General features: G+C 38.1%; 1 protein-coding gene across 1 annotated transcript in view; it reads left to right on the top strand.

The window, feature by feature from the left end:
• Positions 1–23,865, top strand: part of ctnnbl1 (catenin beta like 1) — a 98,593-nt gene that overhangs the window by 47,993 nt on the left and 26,735 nt on the right. The window contains exons 10-12 of the mRNA XM_033041615.1: positions 4,531–4,679; positions 11,681–11,862; positions 22,281–22,378. Coding sequence (XP_032897506.1) covers positions 4,531–4,679; positions 11,681–11,862; positions 22,281–22,378 — 429 coding nt within the window. The remainder of the gene's footprint in view (positions 1–4,530; positions 4,680–11,680; positions 11,863–22,280; positions 22,379–23,865) is intronic.

Raw genomic sequence — 23,865 nt, 5'->3', positions numbered from 1 at the left:
GTTACCAGTCGGAATTATGCTCAGTGAAGCATTCACATATTATTTCTGCTTCAAATAAAGTCACAAACTAAACATATTCACCAATGTTTGTCCCAAACATTAAGGAGGGCACTGTATCTCAGAGAGTTGGTATCTAGAAGATAATGTTGACAAAGGCAGGAACAGCAACAGCATTTAAAGAGGCAATGGACGAATATAACAGGGCATGTGGGTATATGGAATCAATGCAGGCAAAACGGATTCATATAGATAGACATGTTGGTCGGCATAGATACGATGTGCCACAAAGACTGTTTCTCTGCTGTATGACACTATGATTAATTCAGTCTATAAACTAATTCATCTGTAAACTGTTCAAACACCTTTTATGGAAGCCAAATGGGCTATGTTTATTTGTACAATAACATATCTGTAGATGTATCAATATTTTTTCTTAGCTGTAATCCAATGTCCTTGAAGATGAACATGACAAGACTCCTTGAGACATTAATATTGATTGCATAGCTGCTTTATTTTGCATTAAAATGAGCATACATGACTGCAATAAGGATTAGATTCACTAGATTGCAATATATTTCCATATGATGCAAAATAAAGAGCAAACCATGCTCGTATAAATGGGGCATTTTGTTTCTTTTTTCATTGCCAATCAACACATAATATACCCCACAAAATACGTATGTTTCTGTTTAAAATCTGACCTTGTTCAGATGGGATTTGAAATCCTTCCGAAAAATGGGTTGACGTGGAAACAACTGGAGGACAATTTCAGAAAACAGCTTTAATAAATGGTTAAATTTTGTTTTTTTAACGCACAAAAACATTTTGATTTTAAAATAGGGTGACTGAAGTAACTGTTTTATTTGACTGGCTATGGCAGCCAGAAATGCTCAAGAATCTTTGTGGACTATGTAGACTTGTAAAGCATAGTCAATGCAAGATGGTAATAAAATGTTCACTCAACCCTCGCTTCCCATTATCTTTTTGATAAGACCTGGGCTTTCACTGCTTGCTAGTAATGATGCAAGATATGTAGAAATAGATCAAAAACATGAGTTTATCGCATAAAATATAATTACATTGATTATACAATACGAAATTCCCTTGAACCTGATGACATGTTGTTACCGAGCAAAGGTGACGTTTTATATGCATGTATCCGTGTTCATACATAACTAGAATATATAATGTAACCTTCTCTACCTTTTGGGCACTTATTGATTTTTTATTTTCAGCTTCACCATGAAAAAGGAGAGAATATAGAGTTGCTAATTTTCCCATTTTATATTTGAGTCCGGTAGATTCCTGTGATTGACTGTGAAGACACACCAATTTCTGCCAAAGAACTGTAAAAAATAAAAATGCTGAAAAAATTCAGCAGGTCAGACTGCATCTGTGACAGGAGAAACAGAATTAACATTTCCTGTACAAAGCCCATCATTAGAACTGTTAAAGTGACAAATTTTGTGTTTGTAAGATCACAGGTAATTACAGCACTCACCCAATTATTTTACTGATCATCTTTGTTGCCTTCATGGTCAAAATTTGTACACTGTTGGCTGGTCAAATGTAAGATGCAAAGATTAATTAAGATGCAAGTACTGCTGTGTGGCTTTAATGCTCCACAGTTAGTAGATAAGAATTAATGGAAACTATTGATGCTGCCTTGAATGTTTTTCTAAGCTCTGAAATACAAGATTAAAACAATTCTTACACTATCATAATTTTGAACTACACAGTGCCACAACTAGATAAGCCACTGTCTCAGTTTCAGAGACCCATGTTCAAATTGGTTGCTGTCTGCATGGAATTTGCATGTTCTCTGCGTATGGGTTTTCTGAGTGCTCGGGTTTCCTCCCATGTACCAAATACCGCAGGTCTGTATGCTAATTGGACATTGTAAGTTGCTCCTAGTGTGTAGATGAGCGACAGAATATGTGGCAAGTGAGAGAATGTATGGAGAATAATAAACTTGATAACACATTTATGATTATTGCAAATGAGTAGTTGTTGGTCAGAACAAACTCTGGCCTGAAGAGTCTTTTTCTCTGGTGTCTCTGGCAGGAGTTTTTTTTTTGTGTTTCAAATACTTCTAATTAAGGCATTGATACATTACCAAGCCTTCAGGTTTTTCTTTTCAGAAATTGAATGGTTAGTCCTTGAGGTGCAAAGAGTGATCTAAGAAAAAACATTATATATTGTCTCATGTACATGTGTGTGTGTGCATATGCACATATAACAACATATATGACATAATTTATATAATTTAATTGCCACACAACCAAGGTCGGTGGTATTTGGGTTGCCAGCAGCGGTACAGTAATAAAGAACACAACCACAATAAAAATTTTACACAAACATCCACCACAGCATTCATCACTGTGGTGGAAGGCACAGAGCTTGGCCAGTCCTCCTCCATTTTATTATATATATTATATATATTATTTATACACTCACACACACGTGTGTGTGTATATATGTGCGTGTATATGTTTGTGTGTATTTATGTGTGCCCAGTGTGTACTATCCCTTCAACATTTGCACATCCTAATGCACTCAACTTATGATGATTAAGAATTGTTGTCCATTAGCGGAAGAAGGCTAATGATGGATCAGGAGGGAGGACCATCAAATGTCATACACGAACCTGAATGTGAATAATGGTCAAAATGTAAAATATATCACATTGAATACCTTTACAAGAACTGGCTGGCAAAGGAAGAATCATTGAGATAATCTTTTAACAGATGGAGACAAACACTTGATAAAAATAGTGATCATGCTGATACAAAAAAATAGAAAGCTTACTTGAAAAGGGATTGATAAGATAGAATGACTTCAAAAATCAAAGGTGGGTAAAGATTGATGCTGCTGGAAGCAAAGCATATCCTTTGTTAAAATAGGTATAATAGTTTGGGATAGAAGGGTAAGGGAACAATCAAGATGAAAGGCATTGGCTAAAACAGGTGGAAGGTTAGTCCTTGTGTCACAAGGGAGAGGGGAATCATTGGATCATGATTAACAGGTATTGAAGTGCATGCTCTCTGATGCTTTGCAGTCAATTTTACCTATAGTGTTTCAGACTCTGTACAGTTAAATCCATCTTTGCTTTAAAAAATAAAAGATTTTAATAAGATAAAATATATTATCCATAAAATACTAAGATTGTATGGATTGAGCCAATAAGGTACATTTGCCTAAAATTGGCCCTGCTTCCTTGGGCACCTCCATGAAATAGGTGACAGATTATTTAAGAAATGAGGCACAGCATATTTTTATTTTGCTATTTATTTTTTAAATAGCAAAATTACAATGGAGAGAGTATTTGTGTCGCTAATTAATGTTTATGATTATAATGTTAATGGAGGAGAAATCACCAGGATTATGATGTTCAAGCTAAAATTTGAAATGGTGACCAGATCAAACAGAAGTTAAAATGGGTAAAGGTAGAATATCCTTTAACTGTTTCTGCATACAGCTAATTCCCAGACAATATATTGCTGAAGTCTGGAACACACTGTCTTAAAATGGTGTGGAATCATATTCTATATGACTTTTAAACAACATTTATAGGGACAAATCTAGGGTTTAGAATACTCTGAAAATCCAGCATGCTTGGAACTTTGGTGATGCCAGGCTGGCAGGTTTTCTTGTCTATTTGATGTTATTCCTATTAACACTCGTATATTATAAATAATTTTTAAGATTGATTGAATTATCAGAATATTTCTGTGAAAGCTCATTCAAAGGATGGCACTCATAACTGGTCACATTGTCTGGTATTTTATAAAAATCCCTTTATTTTTAACCTTTTTTGGAATATGAAGATGTCTAATCACTTGAATGCATGAGTTTCAATAAATTGTGCGCACAACAATATTGGTCATCTAATTTGTAATGGGATTGGTATTTCTCTTTCAACAGGAATGTGCTCTACTCTTTTGACAAAATAAATCTTCTTGTAATCTACAGTAAATAGATCAGGTCATGTTTCACCTGAAAATATGATTGAACCTTTGGCACCAAATAGATTTTTAATTGATACTGTTTTTGCGATATAAGGCGTAATTGGTATTATTAACTTCAATTACTGATAGAACACCAGTTTGAGTAACTATTTGGTCCTAATGTTGTCAGCAGTGTCCAAAATTGCTCAGTTGCTGCAAATGCCACCTTCAGTTGGTACTCCATCTGTGAGTAAAACAGTCTAATAATAAAAGGAAAATTTAAAAAAAGAGCATATTCATTTTGATCATAGTGTATGGTGGATATTTGTTTTGCATATTTGCCAACATGTTTGCTCACAAACAACTGACTATTTAAAAAGTATTTTTTTTCTGAAGAACTTCTGAACTTCCTGGATAAGAAAAACATAACAATGCATGTATTCTTATCTTTGCATGTCATGGTACATTCCGAACATCTAGCTTTTCAATATTTTCCCAATAGAAACATCTTTGACGATTTGAAATCTTGACTGGTGTTGCTTAATGTCACACTAATTCCATTATGGCTATCCTTTTCTTTTAGTTGTTCAAACGTCATAATCCCAGTACAAACGAAGAGCTGGAAATGATGGAGAACCTGTTCGATAGTCTTTGTTCTTGTCTGATGTTGAGCTCCAATCGGGATCGTTTTCTGAAGGGGGAAGGGCTCCAGCTAATGAATTTAATGCTCAGGTAAAGGAAGTTTTCACACTACCATCCAAACAAAAGTCTATTACCCGGGCTTTTTCAATAGTGATTCTTGCTGAGGTTTGAGCAGGATTTGGCTAGAATGGTAAAATTAATAAATTTCGGAATTGTATTATTGCGTAATGCCAGAACCTATGCTTGAAACTAATATGGAGTTGACTAATTCAGTATGTGGGCAATACTCATCATATCAGGCAGGATTGTTGGATAAAGAAACAGTTAACATTGCAGTCCAGAGGCACATTGTCAGACAGGTTCTGGCAATGTGTATCCAATTTGAAACATTAATTATCTTTCAATAAAATCTGCCTGACCTGTTGTGTTTCCAGTATTATTTTTTTTAAATTTCAGATTTCCAGCAGTTCCAGATTTAAAAAAAAATATTCTTAACTTGCTGTTTATTTGGTTGTGTTAGTTGTTGTTTAAGGCGAGGGTGCCATTAGTTTAAAACTGCAGTTGCTAATTTGAAAAATTGAATTCCTTTCCTAGGCTGAGCATAGTGAAAATAAGACATAATAGCTCTGTATTTGGAGTATGTCAAACTTTTTCCATTTCCCTTCAAGTGTAAAGGCAGACAGTTTAATAAGACTATTGAAACAGGGAACTCATTTGAGGCTGAGAGAATAAATATTTCCAAAATCAATTGGGGACCGCATAATAACTGCATTGATTTCTAAAAGCTAGATGTTAACGACAATCATTCAGGCTTGCTTTACCCCATAGAACTCAAATTGACTGGTTAGTAGATGGAAACAATAAGACAAATATTACTAAAACTGTCATAAAGTAAGGAATTTGATGTATTTCATTGATTTCTAAACCTAATCTTTATTCAATAAATGTAAGATTCATAACAAGTGTATATTTTATTCACCTGTATTATAATGAAGCACTCAGCCAATTATTTATATACCAATGAATTTCTCATGGTGCAGAGAAAATTGTGTATCTTTCAGTTGTACTTGATGTAATAGATTAACACTAGCAACGGTGCCTCTGACAAACAGAATAACAGGCATAAGTCATTACTGTTACCGTGTGATCCATTGATTTCTGTACACTTGGGACATTTCTGTTATTAACAGCAGAACTTTAAAATATTATGAATCAACAGCACTCCTTAATGGCCCAACACTGCTTTTAATTAGATTTTGCTTAAACATGGATTACCTGTGTGGTTTTATTTATAAAGATTATAAAGCCATCTATATTTTTATGACTCATAATTTAGCAAACTAATTACTGTTGCTGCTGGTTTGGTGTAATTAGAAAGGCTGAAGAAATCATTGCATATTATGCTTGCAAGGCCAGTGATTAGAAAAGGGAGAGACACAAAATGCTGGAGTAACTAAGTAAGTGGGATAGGTAGCATCTCTGGGGAGAAGGAATGGCTGACGTTTCGGGTTGAGATCCTTCTTCAGACTGATTACATTGATACTGATCAGTTATCATTCAGACTAGAAATTGATGCCTGGTCAATTATCATTCAGCTAGAAAAGGAAGCCAGATTTCCATAGTAGCCTACTTTTACTTTTGATGTGATTTACAGAATACATTTTCCTTTTTTTTTTTTTTGAACTTCAGATCAAGCAGAACAATAAATTAATTTCTCCTTGAAGAGTAATTTAGGGGAATAAAGACGAAGTAGGTACCTTGAAAGGCAAGGCATGAACAGCACAGATCATTAGTGAAACTAAATATTCCAGGATTTCATTGCTTCAGGTGTGATAGAATTGGAGGGGCAAGAGGTGGAGGTGTTGCATTGCTTATCAGGGAAGATATTACAGCAGTGCTTTGGCAGGATAGATTAGAGGGCTCGTCTAGGGAGGCTATTTGGGTGGAACTGAGAAATGGGAAAGGGGTAGCAACACTTATAGGGGTGTATTATAGACCGCCAAATGGGGAGCGAGAATTGGAAGAGCAAATATGTAAGGAGATTGCAGATATTAGTAGTAAGCACAAGGTAGTGATTGTGGGAGATTTCAATTTTCCACACATAGACTGGGAAACACATTCTGTAAATGGGCTGGATGGGTTGGAGTTTGTAAAATGTGTGCAGGATAGTTTTTTGCAACAATACATAGAAGTACCTACTAGAGAAGGGGCAGTACTGGACCTCCTGTTAGGAAATGAGATGGGTCAGGTGGCAGAGGTATGCGTTGGGGAACAGTTCGGGTCCAGTGATCACAATACCATTAGTTTCAATATAATTATGGAGAGGGACAAAACTGGACCTAGGGTTGAGATTTTTGATTGGAGAAAGGCTAACTTTGAGGAGATGCGAAAGGATTTAAAAGGAGTAAATTGGGACAGTTTGTTTTATGGGAAAGATGTGGAAGAGAAATGGAGTACATTTAAAGGTGAAATTTTAAGAGTACAGAATCTTTATGTCCCTGTTCGGTTGAAAGGAAATCGTAAAAATTGTAAAGAGCCATGGTTTTCAAGGGAAATTGGACACTTGGTTCGGAAAAAGAGGGAGATCTACAATAGTTATAGGCAGCATGGAGTAAATGAGGTGCTTGAGGAGTATAAAGAATGTAAAAAGAATCTTAAGAAAGAAATTAGAAAAGCTAAAAGAAGATATGAGGTTGCTTTGGCAAGTAAGGTAAAAGTAAATCCGAAAGGTTTCTACCGCTATATTAATAGCAAAAGGATAACGAGGGATAAAATTGGTCCATTAGAGAGTCAGAGTGGCCAACTATCTGCAGAGCCAAAAGAGATGGGGGAGATATTGAACAGTTTCTTTTCTTCGGTATTCACCAAGGAGAAGGATATTGAATTATGTGAGGTAAGGGAAACAAGTAGAGTAGCTATGGAAACTATGAGGATCAAAGAAGAGGAAGTACTGACACTTTTGAGAAATATAAAAGTGGGTAGGTCTCCAGGTCCGGACAGGATATTCCCTAGGACATTGAGGGAAGTTAGTGTAGAAATAGCAGGGGCTATGGCAGAAATATTTCAAATGTCATTAGAAACGGGAATAGTGCCGGAGGATTGGCGTACTGCGCATGTTGTTCCATTGTTTAAAAAGGGGTCTAAGAGTAAACCTAGCAATTATAGACCTGTTAGTTTGACGTCAGTGGTGGGCAAATTAATGGAAAGAATACTTAGAGATAATATATATAAGCATCTGGATAAACAGGGTCTGATTAGGAACAGTCAACATGGATTTGTGCCTGGAAGGTCATGTTTAACTAATCTTCTTGAATTTTTTGAAGATGTTACTCGGGAAATTGATGAGGGTAAAGCAGTGGATGTTGTGTATATGGACTTCAGTAAGGCCTTTGACAAGGTTCCTCATGGAAGGTTGGTTAAGAAGGTTCAATGGTTGGGTATTAATGGTGGAGTAGCAAGATGGATTCAACAGTGGCTGAATGGGAGATGCCAGAGAGTAATGGTGGATGGTTGTTTGTCAGGTTGGAGGCCAGTGACGAGTGGGGTGCCACAGGGATCTGTGTTGGGTCCACTGTTGTTTGTCATGTACATCAATGATCTGGACGATGGTGTGGTAAATTGGATTAGTAAGTATGCAGATGATACTAAGATAGGTGGGGTTGCGGGTAATGAAGTAGAGTTTCAAAGTCTACAGAGAGATTTATGCCAGTTGGAAGAGTGGGCTGAAAGATGGCAGATGGAGTTTAATGCTGATAAGTGTGAGGTCCTACATCTTGGCAGGACAAATCAAAATAGGACGTACATGGTAAATGGTAGGGAATTGAAGAATGTAGGTGAACAGAGGGATCTGGGAATAACTGTGCACAGTTCCATGAAAGTGGAATCTCATGTAGATAGGGTGGTAAAGAAAGCTTTTGGTGTGCTGGCCTTTATAAATCAGAGCATTGAGTATAGAAGTTGGGATGTAATGTTAAAATTGTACAAGGCATTGGTGAGGCCAATTCTGGAGTATGGTGTACAATTTTGGTCGCCTAATTATAGGAAGGATGTCAACAAAATAGAGAGAGTACAGAGGAGATTTACTAGAATGTTGCCTGGGTTTCAGCAACTAAGTTACAGAGAAAGGTTGAACAAGTTAGGGCTTTATTCTTTGGAGCGCAGAAGGTTAAGGGGGGACTTGATAGAGGTTTTTAAAATGATGAGAGGGATAGACAGAGTTGACGTGGAAAAGCTTTTCCCACTGAGAGTAGGGAAGATTCAAACAAGGGGACATGACTTGAGAATTAAGGGACTGAAGTTTAGGGGTAACATGAGGGGGAACTTCTTTACTCAGAGAGTGGTAGCTGTGTGGAATGAGCTTCCAGTGAAGGTGGTGGAGGCAGGTTCGTTTTTATAATTTAAAAATAAATTGGATAGTTATATGGATGGGAAAGGAATGGAGGGTTATGGTCTGAGCGCAGGTATATGGGACTAGGGGAGTTTATGTGTTCGGCACGGACTAGAGGGGTCGAGATGGCCTGTTTCCGTGCTGTAATTGTTATATGGTTATATGGTTCCATGACAACATTTTACAACTGCATCCTTAAGCATGTTGCTCTTGATGTCCTGGTACGGTGATTATATATTTAGGACTCGTTTGAGTTTTAAATTTAAAGAACAGATCCTATATCAAATTTACCTTTACAAAGGCTAAATGTACATCCTTGATAATATGGTCCACATCTGTGTTTGTGATGAAGTGTCTATTTCAGTTATCACAGCAAGGTACTCCTGAGCATTGGATCGCTGGCTTTCGATCTCTGCTTACATAGTCGCATACTGGTATTTCAGTGTCAATGTGAAAGCGGGAGATTGAGATGCAAGAATCGCCCAACCAAAGGGAATCTCTTCATTTTATGCTGTTATTTCATTTTTGATCTCTGGACATTGGAAGAAACGAACCCTGCTAATGCAAATGACAAATATTAACAGTTCCTGACGTAAAACAAAATGTATTATTTACATAATTCAGCAAAAGCTTAAGGGGCCCAAGGTACTATTTTAAAATAATGCAGTAGTAATATTTTAGTTATGTCATTTGAGGGATTAATATAGACTACTTTGTTTTTAAGATGATACTTAAGTTTTGTTTTAAAGGGCAAATTATGTTTCTGAGAAAGGATAATGTACTGGCATTCCGTACCATTTAAGATGCAAGTAGGTCCTCAATATGGATAGGACATGAATTTAACTCTACTCCTTACTACTGAAAAGGGAATATTAGAGGAATAACATAAAGATGGGCACTAACATCTGAAGCTTGAAGCAGGCTTTTTAATATCAAGATGTACTTACGAACAAAAATTGGTATTGGATGATTTCGATTAATAAAACATACTATTTGCAACAGGTTTTCATATCATCCAAATATCCTTATTTTGTTTTTGTTTCTTCCTTCTCAAATTAATGTCCTGTTACTATGCCACACAGGGGAATTGTCTCCTCAGTAATGTCATGCACACCAAATTACCAGTTTATCCAGAGGTCTTTTGGAATAGTACACGGTTAACCTACGTTTCTTTCCAGTTAATTTGTTTTTTAGCTTCAGAAATAAGTAGGACCACTCCAAGTTCAAAGTCTAACAAGATTCTGCCGATCCTCCCCATGTTATGATGCATTTCTGTTTCTGAGAACTGTTTGTAAACTGTGCAGAGCGTTTAACTCGACCTTTTGGATATTCCCACAAGGCAGAGGTGCATGCAGCTTTGTAGCAGTTGGCAAATCCATCCAATTGGTCTCCCAAACACGTAGGTTGTAGGTTGACTCAAGTCAGGCATTCATAACCTGAGGAGGACCTTTACTTTAGACTTTAGAGAGACAGCATGGAAACAGGCCCTTTGGCCATCGTGTTTGTGCCAACCAGTGATCACCACGTACACTTGCGCTATCCTGCACATTCGGTACAATTTTACAGTTGTTTACAGAAGCCAATTAACTTAGAAACCTCTATGTCTTTGGAATATGGGAGGGAACCGGAGCACCTGGAGAACACCCACGGTGTCACAGGGAGAACATACAAACTAAACATAGTGGACCCGTAGTCAGGTTCAAACCCGGGTCTCTGGCGCTGTAAGGTAGTAACTCTTCTCCGGCGCCACTATGCCGCCTCATGACACATTCTAACATTTTGTACTTACCATTATCTATTAATCTCAGACAATTTAAAAAAAACAAAGATAATTTAAAGTTTTAAGAGCTAAAAAAAACTTTTTTTTATTTTAAGCATATAAGCTCCAATAGTTTTCTATAGAAAATAGCCATGATTGACACTTCCTTGCCCATGTTGAAATGCCACCACTGATTTAGATATACATCCAAAAACCAATGCATCAGTGTCTGCTGCACTCATTAGTCCGGGATGTGATCTGGGGTTCAAAGCACGAGCAGAGCATGGTTCCAAAGTCAGCACTCTGGGTGTGGGCCTGAGTCAGGATTGAGGTCCAGAAATCAAAGGTCAGCAGCAGAAACTGGAGTTCAGAATGCTTGTATATTTTGCTTTTCAACTGGGTAACATTTTGCGGCTGGGCGGCACGGTTGCACAGCGGTAGAGTTGCTGCCATACCGCACCAGAAACCCGGGTTCGATCCTGACTGTCTGTGCAGTCGGTATGGAGTTTGCATACTTGACTGTGACGAATAAACCTTGACTTGCCTCCCCACTCCAAAGACGAACAGGTTTGTAGGATAATTGGCTTGGTAAAATTGTAAATTGTTCCTAGTGTATGTAGGATAGTGTTAATGTGCGGGGATCATTGGTCTGCGCGGACTTGGTGGGCCGAAGGGCCTATTTCCACGTTTTATCTCTAAACCAATTTTTTTTAAATAAATTAAAAAAAATTAAAGTGTGTTTTGTTATGAATAAGAATAACATCCATGAGTTCAGAAAAACTGCTTGTCTGGTACTACCAACATCACATTGGTGACGGATTATTGTAGTTTTACTATAAATATGATTTAAGGCAAGTCTTAAAGGTTTTACAGAAATCTTTATAATAGTTGCATCAAGACAAGGGTTTGAGTGTTTTAATACATCTTGAATGATTCGTTTTATAGGGAAAAGAAAATGTCCCGAGCCAGTGCTTTAAAGGTGTTGGATCATGCTGTGATCGGTCCAGAAGGCTCTGATAACTGTCATAAGTTTGTAGACATCCTTGGACTACGAACAATATTTCCCCTTTTTATGAAAACGCCGAAGAAAATGAAAAAAGCTGGAATGACAGAAAAAGAACATGAAGGTAAAGCTGAGTGGTCGGATCCCTCAATCTTACCAACATTTTATAGATTTTTACATAGAATTAAAGGAAAGTTTACAGGATTACCAGAGTAGTTACCCACTGACAACCACTAAACACAGTTTTAGTTAATTTTTATAAAAGCACTGTTCAAATATTTCCAAACAAAATGCATTAAAAAAAATCCCTCCCACGAAACTGAATCTTTTACTTTATCAAAGAGCAAAAGAGTAGCGAGAATTCTTGAGCCATAGGTGGGTCGCCAGGAGGTCCTAATGGGTTGACAGGAGGTCGAACGTTCTCGTAGGTTGTAGCCGGTGCTGACCGGTGAATTTCATTGGCTCATTGGGGAAAAAATGGAAAGCAGTTTAGTTTTAACTGACTGGTAATGTTAAATGTCCGCCGAGCTTCACAGCCATGTATCTCTGGCTTCTTAAAAGTTGTCTCCACTCCTTCTCCCCCCTCTTCCCAAGGACTTACTGTACACTGTGCTTTAGCCGTCTTAATTACAGCGCCAACCTTCCTGTTCATCGCGGTGTGTGTCTGTATCACCTTGGCTTTGCACCGTGTGAATTATTTAGACAGCGCTCCCCCCGCTTGCCCTGTCCCCCGCCTGCATAACGGGCTGATGAAGGAAGCGATGTGTTTGTGTGTTCAACTCTGACAGTCGCCGTTCCAGTCGCCGGTTTTTCAGGCGACTGCCGGCTACTTGACAGTCGCCGGCAGTCCGCTGAAATATCGCCTAAGTGGGACAGGCCCACTCTTCACAACAGAATTACAAGTCTGTAAACACAATATGCACCATATATAATAAACAAAGATTTAGCTAATTAATGAATGAAAGGATCGTACAATACATCCAACTTTACTGAGGATGTCTAACTAGGTGGCTCTGAGTTGAGGATGCAGAGAGGCTATATGAAGACATAGATAGATGAAGTGAATGGGATAGGACAAAGCAGGTAGAATATAATCTGGAGAAATGTAATGTTATCCATTTTAGGGACAAAGCAGAAAAGCAGAGCATTCTTGTGTATGTGTCAAGATCTAAATAAATAAGTAATATCAAATGAAAATGCAGTCGAAATTGGTTAAATCACCACTGCAAGGCATAGATTTGAATGCTACATGTGTTTGAAAAAAACTGGCATAGGAATTTTTCAAATCTATTTAGCATGTAATTAAGAGGCTTTGGAAATTAGAAATAAGCAATGTGTATACATCCTTTGTTATGTTAAGCAATAAGCAAGAAATAAAACAAACACTAATAGTCAAGTAATACTATTGCAGCTTTAATAGGAAAGTGCAAAAATATGATAGAAGGGAACTGCAGTAATTCAGTGGTATTACTGAGCATTTTGACTGGACTAATCAAGCTGGCATGGGTGCTGTGGAAGGGCAATGTGTGGAGTGCATTAAAACAATGATGGGAGGTTCAATCACCTCCAAGGAAGTTGTATTGATATTCTTTAGGGAAGAATGGGTGATCTTATGGAAGCAGAAGAACTAAGGGGGTGTGACAGGGTAGGTGTTTCCATTAGCGGGCAAGTCTCTAAGGAGGAGACATAGTTACAAGATACGTATGTGGTCATTTAAAACTGATTTGCAAGGGAATTTGTTCTCGCAGATGGTGCTGAATCTCTCTTCCCTGGAGGGTTGTGGAAGTTAGGTCACTGATGATCTAGAAATAGATAACATTTTGAAAGATCGGGGAGTTGAGCGCTGTGCGAACTGGTACATAAGTGTAGTTCAGGACTGAGGCAGAGAAACCATAATCATATGGAATGGCAGAATAGGTTTTAAGGCCCAGGTCTATCACTTCTGAATTTTGGATACAGGGCATTAATTAATCATGCTTTCACGAAATGATTTAATACGGGACTCCAGATTAGAACTAGAGTTTGTGGCTTGAAACTAGACCAACAAATAGTTAATCTCCAAATCTCGGATTCTTTTCATTCAATATATTATTCTAACATCAGAATGTTTCTGATATATATTTTGCGCAATCTGGAAAGGAAGCTAGTATTTTACCCATTGAAAAATAAAATCATTTTTGGTTCTTCTCTTAGTACAGCACAATTCTAAAAATTTGCTATATTAAAAAAAGTATCCTGATGAAAAATTCAGGTCCTTACTTTGTTCTTTCATCAATACTGTCATATCACCAAGTCTTAGCTGAAATAATTCAAGTGCAGTGCACAAATATTTGAAAATATAAATCGGGAATTTCAATTTTGCCACAACAAAACATGGAAAAACCTCCACTACAAACAGTATTGGCAAGAAACCAACAACAAAGCATATTGACAGGTTACCACGGCAACATTGATTTCTCGCGCTCCTGTACAAAGCTGGGGGGTTTTTTAATTTGATCATATACAGCAATCAATTCTTCATGCAATTACCTACTCAGAACCACAAACACATCCAGTTATTCAGTTGCTCTGCTCATAGTAAATATAATTATTCTTGGATGTTCGTAAAATAGTATACTGCATATTTTCTCCTGTTTACAGTTGTTTTGAGTGCATGGATCATTTCCTCCAATCAAAAGTCTAGTTTTTTCAACCACATTAATTTTTTTCCTTTCCATAATTTTTACTAAATGGAATGGTTTGCTGAGTAATTCTGGAAAACGGTTTAAACCTTTGTGTTTGGAGTTGCATATCATCCAGATGGGGTTCGATCGGCACACTTTAATCTCCTAAAATATTAGTGTATCAAATGGTCTCTATTTCTGACATTTGTTTCGTGTTTGAGATGTAAATGACCTTAAAACTCAGCATGAGCAGGCATTGATGATTTTGCTTCATGACTTTGTCCATTAAAGGTAATGCAACACTGGGGTTTATAGCAAGTGAGAGAGAATTAAAAAATAAAAGTGCACTGGTGAATTTGTATAGAAACATATGGCCATAGTTATTGTACTCTTTCCAGTGGATATATTGAAAGATTGTAGATGTTGCAATTCAGAAGTGGTAGAAAATTAAAGTACAAGTAAAATAGGTTTGTGCAACTAAAGATAGAGGGCAGAAAAAATATATGTGGGAATGAAAGGCAGGAAGAATTATCATTGGGTGATAAAGAAATGGGTGGTACTATTTATTTTCATTATGGAAGTCAGAATAAAGGGGAGCTAAGAGTGAAATTAAAGTGAGGAGTGTATTACCTTCGAAGATGAAGGAAGCCAGGAGTTAACAGATCCAGTCTGAAGAAAGGTCTCGACCCGAAACATCACTCATTAGTTCTCTCCAGAGATGCTGCGTATCCAGCTGAGTTACTCCAGCTTTTTGTGTCTATTTTTGGTTTAAACCAGCATCTGTAGTTCCTTCTTACATAGTTAACAAATCCCCTCGGCCTGATAATCCCAAAATCCTTGAATGGTGTTAAATGTATTGGTGATCATTTTCCAAAACTCTGTGTGTTCTAGAATAGTGCCAACGTAGTAAAAGATTGGAATTTAACATTGCAATTGAAGTAAGGACGAGGAAACTAGATCAGTTCACCCAATGTGCGCAAGTAGGAAAATAACATGATTCATTACTAAGGACATGGTGACAGAGCACTTAAATCATAATGTGATTTATTATAAATAACATGCTTTTATAAAAGGAATATTGTGTTTGACAAATCTAAGTTTCTTTCCTGACCATGTTCAGCAAGGTAGATGGGGAGAATCAGTGCGCATAAGATATATGGATTTTCAAAAGGCAAAAAATAGTAATAAAATAAAGAACATGCAGTGTTGGAGCATGACTTAGTATATTTAGAGAATTGATTAAAAGACAGAAAGTTATAAGAACATTTTAACACTGTTGGTAAGGGTGTCATTGGGCATCCGACTATTTATATGATTTATATTGGATGACTTGAACGGAGAGAGACACATATCCAAATTTAGTGATCATAGAAAGATTGATGGAATAGTGAGCTGTGATAAAGCAGATGGTTAAATGAGTGGAATGCAAGGGTAGATGGACAATAATGTGGGAAAATATTAAGCGTCAATTTTGTAGAAAGTATAGCAAACTATGTTTATGAACATTTGTTTTCTCTGGGTGGTCAGATTCTTCCCACATTCTAAAGACGTGCAGTTTTGTGGGTTAATGGGCTCCTGTAAATTGTCCTTCGTCTGTAGGATAGAACTAGAGTAGGCGTGACCATTGGCCAGCACGTACTCGGTTGGCCAAAGGGCCTGTTTGTTTAAAGGAAGGATTGAATACAGATCCCAGGAGACGGGAATGTGGGAAACGTCACCCAATGAACTTGATGCTGAAGCATCGGGATTATTAAACAAACAATAGTGAATTGTCGCCAAGACTTGGAGTCAGCTGTTTGCACCAGGATTGAGGAGAAATGAATTTACTCAGTTGTGAATCTTTGGCATTCTTTTCCTCAGAAGTGTAGATATTAGTTATTATGCGCCCATGTGAATAAGATCAAAAACATTTGTTATTTGAGGATTCCAAGCCAAACCAGGTTAAGCCACAAATTAATGACTCACTAAAAGATGGAATAAGCTCATGGTACAAACTAATTGACATGGCTTTGGGGAGAGTGAGAATGGAGAATGATAAGGAGGATGGAATGGTTGCCTGTGAGTGGAGAGAAAATAAGCAAGAAGATGATTGATTAGGAATTGTCAACTTTGACTGCGTGAACTCTGTACTTAACTTGTGAACTATTATACTCAAGACAGTGTAGAAAGAAAGCAATGTGCAAAATTGCTTCGAGAATAATGGCATTTAATATACTGGATAATATTTGAGATCGTAGAGAGGCTAAAGAACGTTTTTTTAAATAATTTGTGATGGACAATAAAAAGGGTAAAGCCAATACCACAGAAATGGAAGCGGTTGCTACTGTTGATGAACAATCTATGGGCCATTTCAGACGTGCGGATAAAGAAGGAAAGAAAGAGAATCGAATGTAATCCTTTCAGAGTGAGTACGGTTAAATTGGAGATGGGGGAAAAAAATTGGAATTTAATTGGAAGAAGAAACGGGTATGCAGAGCAATGGAATGGAGTTCAGTGCAGAAGCTGATATATTTTTGAAATTAACTAATGTCCCAAAATATATTTACTCATTACCTGTGATTTCATAGAAAGTTGCTGGAGATGTCCTCTTTGTGGGTTATCTTCATTCTTCCTTCTGTCTTGGCATATTGCAAAGCTGCAGTCAGTATTCCTGGCTTGTTCAACCATTAGATGTGAGACTGAGAAATATCCGAAGAGCTAGTGCTCGATGCCCGTTCTCATCGGCCTCAGTTTTGACCTACCTAATACGACTCTGTTCATTTGAATGAAATTGATAAAGGTGATTAAAAAGTTAAATGCGTTGTGGAACAACGTGGATTTTTTAAAATTCTTTAGTTCCCTTTTACTTAAAAATACCTTGTGCTATAAATTATGTTACCAGGCAATCAGGAACATCCTCATAATCTGCCACATGAGGCATGTATTGTAGGACAGCAATGACAATTAGGCTGTATGCATAATCAGACCTAAAATCATAACCTGGAGAGCAATCCTGATCTGCCTTCAAATCAATTGGGATCCAGTCCATTTCTTCTGAGCTTCTGCACAGGATTTGGGGCATGCGTTTGTACATCAGAACATCAGGCATAACGTTTATACACAGAAATCTATGTAGAGTCGTTTATATTTGTGCTGTATTGATGGCATTGTGTTGGTATGTCAGAGACATCAAAGGTTATAATCAGTGACTGATTTAATTTATGCATAGTGCCTTTTCAATTACTTTTACTGTGCTAGGACATTTAGTTGGAGGAGAAAATGTAATTTAAATTTATTGGCCATTTGAACTCCAGGACACATAGTTTGCCCTCTGGAACGATTTATAAGATATTTGCATTCTAGTGCTCGAAGTTAGCTTCTATTTAAAGCAGTAACCTCGATGCCCCATCAACTATTAAGCATTCAAATCCAATCTAGTCTTTTTTTGGCATTTCCATGGGATTTGAATTTTTGAAGATTTTACTTAAAGTCTTTCTTGGCCTAAGTAAAGCTTTGCTTTAGATATCAGTAACATCACACTTAATCCAAACAAGACATTTACACCTTTGTCTTCATACTCGGCTATCCAAATACCTCAGTGCAATTTTCACCATTTATTACCGGTTGTATTTTTTCAAGAGATACAGTGTGGATACGGGCCCCTCAGCCCACCGAGACTGCACTGACCAACAATCACCTGTACATTATTTTTATCCTACACATTAGGGACACTTTCAACAAGCCAATTAACCTACAAACCCTTACGTCTTTGGAATGTGAGAGGAAACCGGAGCACCTGGAGAAACCCACATGGTCACGGGACGAATGTGCCAACTCTGTACAACCAGCACCTGTTGTCAGGATCGAACCTGGGTCTTTTGCGCTGTAAGGCCGCAACTCTACCGTTGCACAACTGTGCTGCCCTACCGCACCACTATGCCGCAAAAAGCTGTTTGCAAGTTCAAGTTCAAGTTTATTGTCATGTGTCCCTGATAGGACAATGAAACTCTTGCTTTGCTTCAGCACACAGAACATAATAGGCATTGACTACAAAACACATGAATAAATAAACTGATAAAGTGCAAAATGACAGATAATGGGTTATTAATGTTCAGAGCTTTGTCCGAGCCAGGTTTAATAGCCTGATGGCTGTGGGGAAGTAGCTATTCCTGAACCTGGTCGTTGCAGTCTTCAGGCTCCTGTACCTTCTACCTGAAGGTAGCAGGGAGATGCATAAATGTAATAACTCAATTCTGCGTTCTATCAAATCAGCAAAAATTTTAGTTCTCTTCATTTGAAACTATAGATTTTAGACTTTAGAGATACAGCGTGGTAATATGCCCACCGGCCCACCAAGTCCGCGCCGACCAGCAGTCAGCCGTACACTAGCACTATCCTACACATTAGGACATTTGCAATTTTATAGAAGCCAATTAACCTACAAATGTGTGCATTTTTGGAGTGTGGGAGGAAACCGGAGTACCCGGAGAAAATCCACACGATCACAGGAAGAATCTACAAACTCCATGCAGACAGCACCCGTAGTCAGGATCATACCCGGGTCTCTGACGCTATAAGGCAGCAACTCTACTGCTGTGCCCCCTCTGCTTTTTATAACTTTTTTGCTTGTTTGTGAGGTATTCCAAGGATAAGACATTTAACATGATCTTACTAGTGCTGAAAACCTATCCATAAATTATGTTTTGAAATCATTACATTGATTTCATTTAGTATTTTAATAGGATTGAGCAGTCAGATTGGATTTATGTAAGGAAAATCATGTTTGCCAAATTGGAATCAAAGGATGAGGAATATTTGAATGTCCATAGTTTTTTTTTAAAGGTAGCTCACTTCATTGGTCAACAATCTGGAGATATGTGTTTTCAAACTTCTGTACCTCTTGCCTGATGGCAGAGGAAGAAGGAATGACCAGGATGAGACTGGATCTTGATTATGCTCGTGGCTTTGCTGAAACAGCATGAAGTGTAGATGGAAGGGAGGTTGTTTTGATTGATGGTCTACGTCCACAACATAACACTTAATGAGAGATGTCGCAAAATCTTTAAGAAAATCATAGCTTATTATGAATGTGATTGTTATTTCATTTAAAGTTGACTAAATCTGAGGTAATGATTAAAATGTGGTTTGTATTTCTTCTCAGGGAGTATTCTAATAATATAATGACAATGCATTTGGGATCAACCATTCAAATAATGCCAACAAACTAATTATTCATCTGAAAAGCTTTGTGAGCAGCAGATTCTGCTTTTTTTTTTCTTCTTCTTCTTTCGAATGGCGTGCACAGCCTAAAGTTGTAGGACAATTTGTTCTATTTTACCTTATTTGATTGTGCATGCCAGGTTGATTGCATTCGTCAAAACGGCGGACCACGTGAAGGTCCTTGAAGTAGTTTGAAGTAGTTCATGAGTAGTTCAATGTAGTAAAGAATAAAAGATATTGGTAATTTAACCCATTCAACAAAGGGTGCAGAGCAGATTTATGAGGATATTGGCAGGATTTGATGGCCTAAGCTATGGAGCAAGGTTGGACAGGTTTGGATTTTATTCCTTGGAGGGCAGGAGTATGAGATCACATGACGCCTAGTTAGGGTAGATGCACAGTGTCTTTTACCCAGAGTAGAGAAATCAAGAACCGGAGGACATAGGTTTAAGGTGAGAGTGAAAAGATTTAATAAGAACCTGAGGGGCAACCTTTTCATACAGAGGGTGGTGGGTATGTGGAACGAGCTGCCAGAGCAGGTGTTTGAGGCGGACATTATAACAACATTCAAAAGATATTTGGGCAGGTTGGACAAGATAGGATATGGGCCAATCGTGGGCAGGTTGGTCTAGTGTAGATGGGGCATATTAGTCAGCATGGCCAAGTTGGGCAGAAGGGCCTGTTTCCATGCTGTATGATTCTATGGCAATGAGTATTTTGACGTCGTCCATTTTTATATTGTATGCCCTCAGTGGAACTTTAAAATGTCAGGGCACTTTTCAAACAAAGGAAAGGCTTTTTCTAACATTGTTCAATAGTTATTCCTTAACAATGGCCATTACTACTTTCCAATAGTGTAAACATTGCCTGCCATATTTTTGACAGTAAAATTAAGATTAAAAGCATATCTTGGAAATTCTTGTGGTGAAGGTATGTCTAGAATTCTTTTTATTGCGGTGTCGTCCTGGGTTTTAACTCAACAATAAAAAAAACTATCATATTTACGTCAGGATTGAAAGTTAATTAGAGGAAACCTTGCAAGTAGTTCGCATATGCCCAGTCCTTTTGTCCAATTTGATGGATGTGGTAGCCTCGGGCAGTGCTGTCAAAGAAATCTTGACAAATGCATTGTATCATGGAACATAGTCCTGTCGGAATGTGCTGATGATGGAAGAAATAAACAGTAGACAGATATAGAAGCAAGGTGCCTTGTTTTGGAGAATGCAGGCATTCTGAAAATGTAAAATATTTAATTATATTCCTGACTTGTTCCTATTAAAAGTTGGAACGGCTTTGGGAAGATGGGAGGAATTATGCCCAGCAGAGAATATTGGCATCTATCATGTTCATGCAGTCACAATATTTTTGTAGCTGATCTTGTGTTATGTGGTAATATTCCCCATGATGTTAATGATGGACTTAGCAACACTACTGCTATTAAATGATAAGGAGAGGTTACACAACTCCCTTGATGGAGGCTGCCTGAACGTCTTGCATTGTAGCACAGATGTTAATGGCCTGTCCCACGAACGCGACTTTTCATCGACTGTCTTCGACCTTCAAGCTCGAGGGCACTTGCCTGAAAAACCTCGAGCCGGAGCGACCGTCAGCGATGAAACCGCGAGCCGGATCTACCGTCCGTACACACACACGCATACGCTCGCGCACACACACACACACACACACACACACACACACACACACACACACACACACACACACACACACACAATTAGAGAGCGCGGAGAGGAGAGAGAGAAGGGGGGGGAGTGGAGTAAATACTTTTAAGACGCCAGACATCTTTTAATAAAGTTTAGCGGGCATTTAACATTACTAGTCGGTTTACTAACCTTTTTTTTCTCAACAAGCTTTACCTTCGACTACTCTCAATTACCTTTGATTGCCTTTTGATTACCTACGAATAGCATTACGACCTACATTGACTAAACCTACGAGCAAAAAAATATTGATTTTTCTTTTTCCCATGGCGACCTTTTTTTGTTTGCGGGCATTTTTCAGCTTGCTGAAAAAAACGCTGCGACCTAACTAAGGCCTCGAGTACGCGGGGGCAACTGCCAAGCATGAAGGAGAGTTATGCTCGAGAGTAGGGCCTCGTGTCGACCATGCTGCGAGTATTAGTCGAGGGCAAACTCTTCTAAAGTCGCGAATTAGGTCCCCGTAGTGGGACAGGCCCTTTACTTATCAATTTGAGCCTGAAGGTTATTCACTGCATGCAGTCATGGTAGGTTCGTTATCTGAGAGGCAGTAAAGTAAATTAAATTAACTTCATGCCGTCATCAGTAGGCATCATTACTCCTGACATGGAGGAAGATGCAAATAACATGTATGATCACTGTTAATGTGCCAATGGTAAGGCTGGGATGGTAATTAGCTGGATTGGATTTTCTTGATCTTTTAATATCCTGGACATGTGTTCCTGCATTCGGCCATACACTTTTAAGTATGCATGGCATTGCTCCAGCATGCTCTTCCATAATTGTCATTGAATCAGAGTTATCTTGTAAACCTTTTAGCCAACATTTTGATACATTTTTTAATATTTTTTAAAGTAAGTGAAGTTGAAGTAATAATTTAGCCTTATAGAATTGGGCAGAGAGTATGAGGAACTGAATGGCCTGCTCCTGCTATTATTTATTATGTTCTTTGTTTTATTTCACAGAACACGTTTGTTCAATTCTTTCTTCCATGCTTCGGAATTTGAAAGGTCAACAGCGAACTCGACTACTTAACAAATTCACAGAAAATGACTGTGAAAAGGTAATCTTATCTTTATTTTTTATTCTGGGTTGTTAATGGGGAAAACACCTGCTTTCATCTAGCAATAGAGAATGAAGTACTGTAGCTAATTTTGAATCAGTAAACTTGAAAATGAGCAGCAAGTAAAATATTGCAAATTAAATGAACTGCAGAAGCTGGTTCATACCAAGGATAGACACAAAATGCTGGAGTAACTCAGCGGGTCAGGCAGCACCTCTGGAGAAAATGGATAGGAAACGTTTTGGGTTTGGACCCTTCTTCAAACTGATTGTGGGAGGCGGGGAGGGGGGGTGGGGGGAAGTTTACTGATAGGCTGCCTGTTGGCTAGGGATGGTGTAATCACAAAAGGGATACATCGCAGAAAGGTCGGTATGGGAATGGGAAGGGGAGCAACCGGGAGATCCAGTAGACTTTGGTGGATCGTGTGTAAGTGCTCAGCGAAATGGTCATCGAGTTTACGTTTGGTCGCGTCGATGTAGAGGAAGCCACGTTGAGGAGACCGGAACAGTAAATGAGGTTAGACGAGGTGCAAGTGAATCTCAGTATCACCTGGAAGGTCTGTCGAGGTCCCTGACTGGAGTTGTGGGTGGAGATACGAGGACAGGTGTTGCATCCCCTGCAGTTGCAAGGAAAAGTACCTGGGCTAGGAGTGGCTTGGGTGGGAAGGGATGAGTGAACCAGCGAGTTGCGGAGGGCGTGGTATCTGCGGAAGATGTGATTAGTGGTGGGATCGCATTGGAGGTGACGGTCAAAATTCTGCAAATCTGTACTGACATTCTCAACACAAGGTTCATTTACATTGCTCACCATGACTTATTCCATGGCAGTTTAGGAAGAGCTTTGTCAACAATGCTCATTATTAGGTAATCTCTTTTGAGTCATCTTTCTCGTCATTTTTAAAAGAGTAGATTCTTTTAAAAGTTCAGTGCACGTTATCAACAGAAAATTTGTTAAATTGAGCAAGCTGTGAATTACGTGGATCTCAAAAGGAAAAGTCCTATAATGGCCATGGTTATTTTCACGCGCAAGGCCATTACACGGTATTTTCAAATATATTGTAACTATTAAATTATGTGTACATAAATGCTAACTGTATACATTGTTTTGACAGTATATTTGAAATGTAGTTACACAATTGCAGTAAAACTTACATTTCTAAATGAGGTGCTATAACATCCTCATAATTGATCTGGTGCCTCGTCCCAGTATTAATGTGACATCATTGCCCACAGTTATTGAGAAAAACATTTAATCACAGGCTATCAATTTTGCCTTACTAATCTTTTTATGCAAATAGCTTTTGCAAGTTGGTGTCAGGAAGTCTCTAGTTTATTTTTCATCACTGAAGCACAGTGCTGTTCAGAGAGTCTCAGAAATAATGATGATTTAGTTATAGCATCAATGTAGATTCTTATTCATCAAATGAACATTCATGTATTTTTCCTAAACATGCACAGTTTTGCATTAGTGCCAAAAATGAAACAGTT

Source organism: Amblyraja radiata, chromosome 23, assembly GCF_010909765.2.
Source record: "Amblyraja radiata isolate CabotCenter1 chromosome 23, sAmbRad1.1.pri, whole genome shotgun sequence".
NCBI classification, from domain to species: domain Eukaryota; kingdom Metazoa; phylum Chordata; class Chondrichthyes; order Rajiformes; family Rajidae; genus Amblyraja; species Amblyraja radiata.
This window is presented reverse-complemented; position numbering and strand designations above follow the sequence as displayed.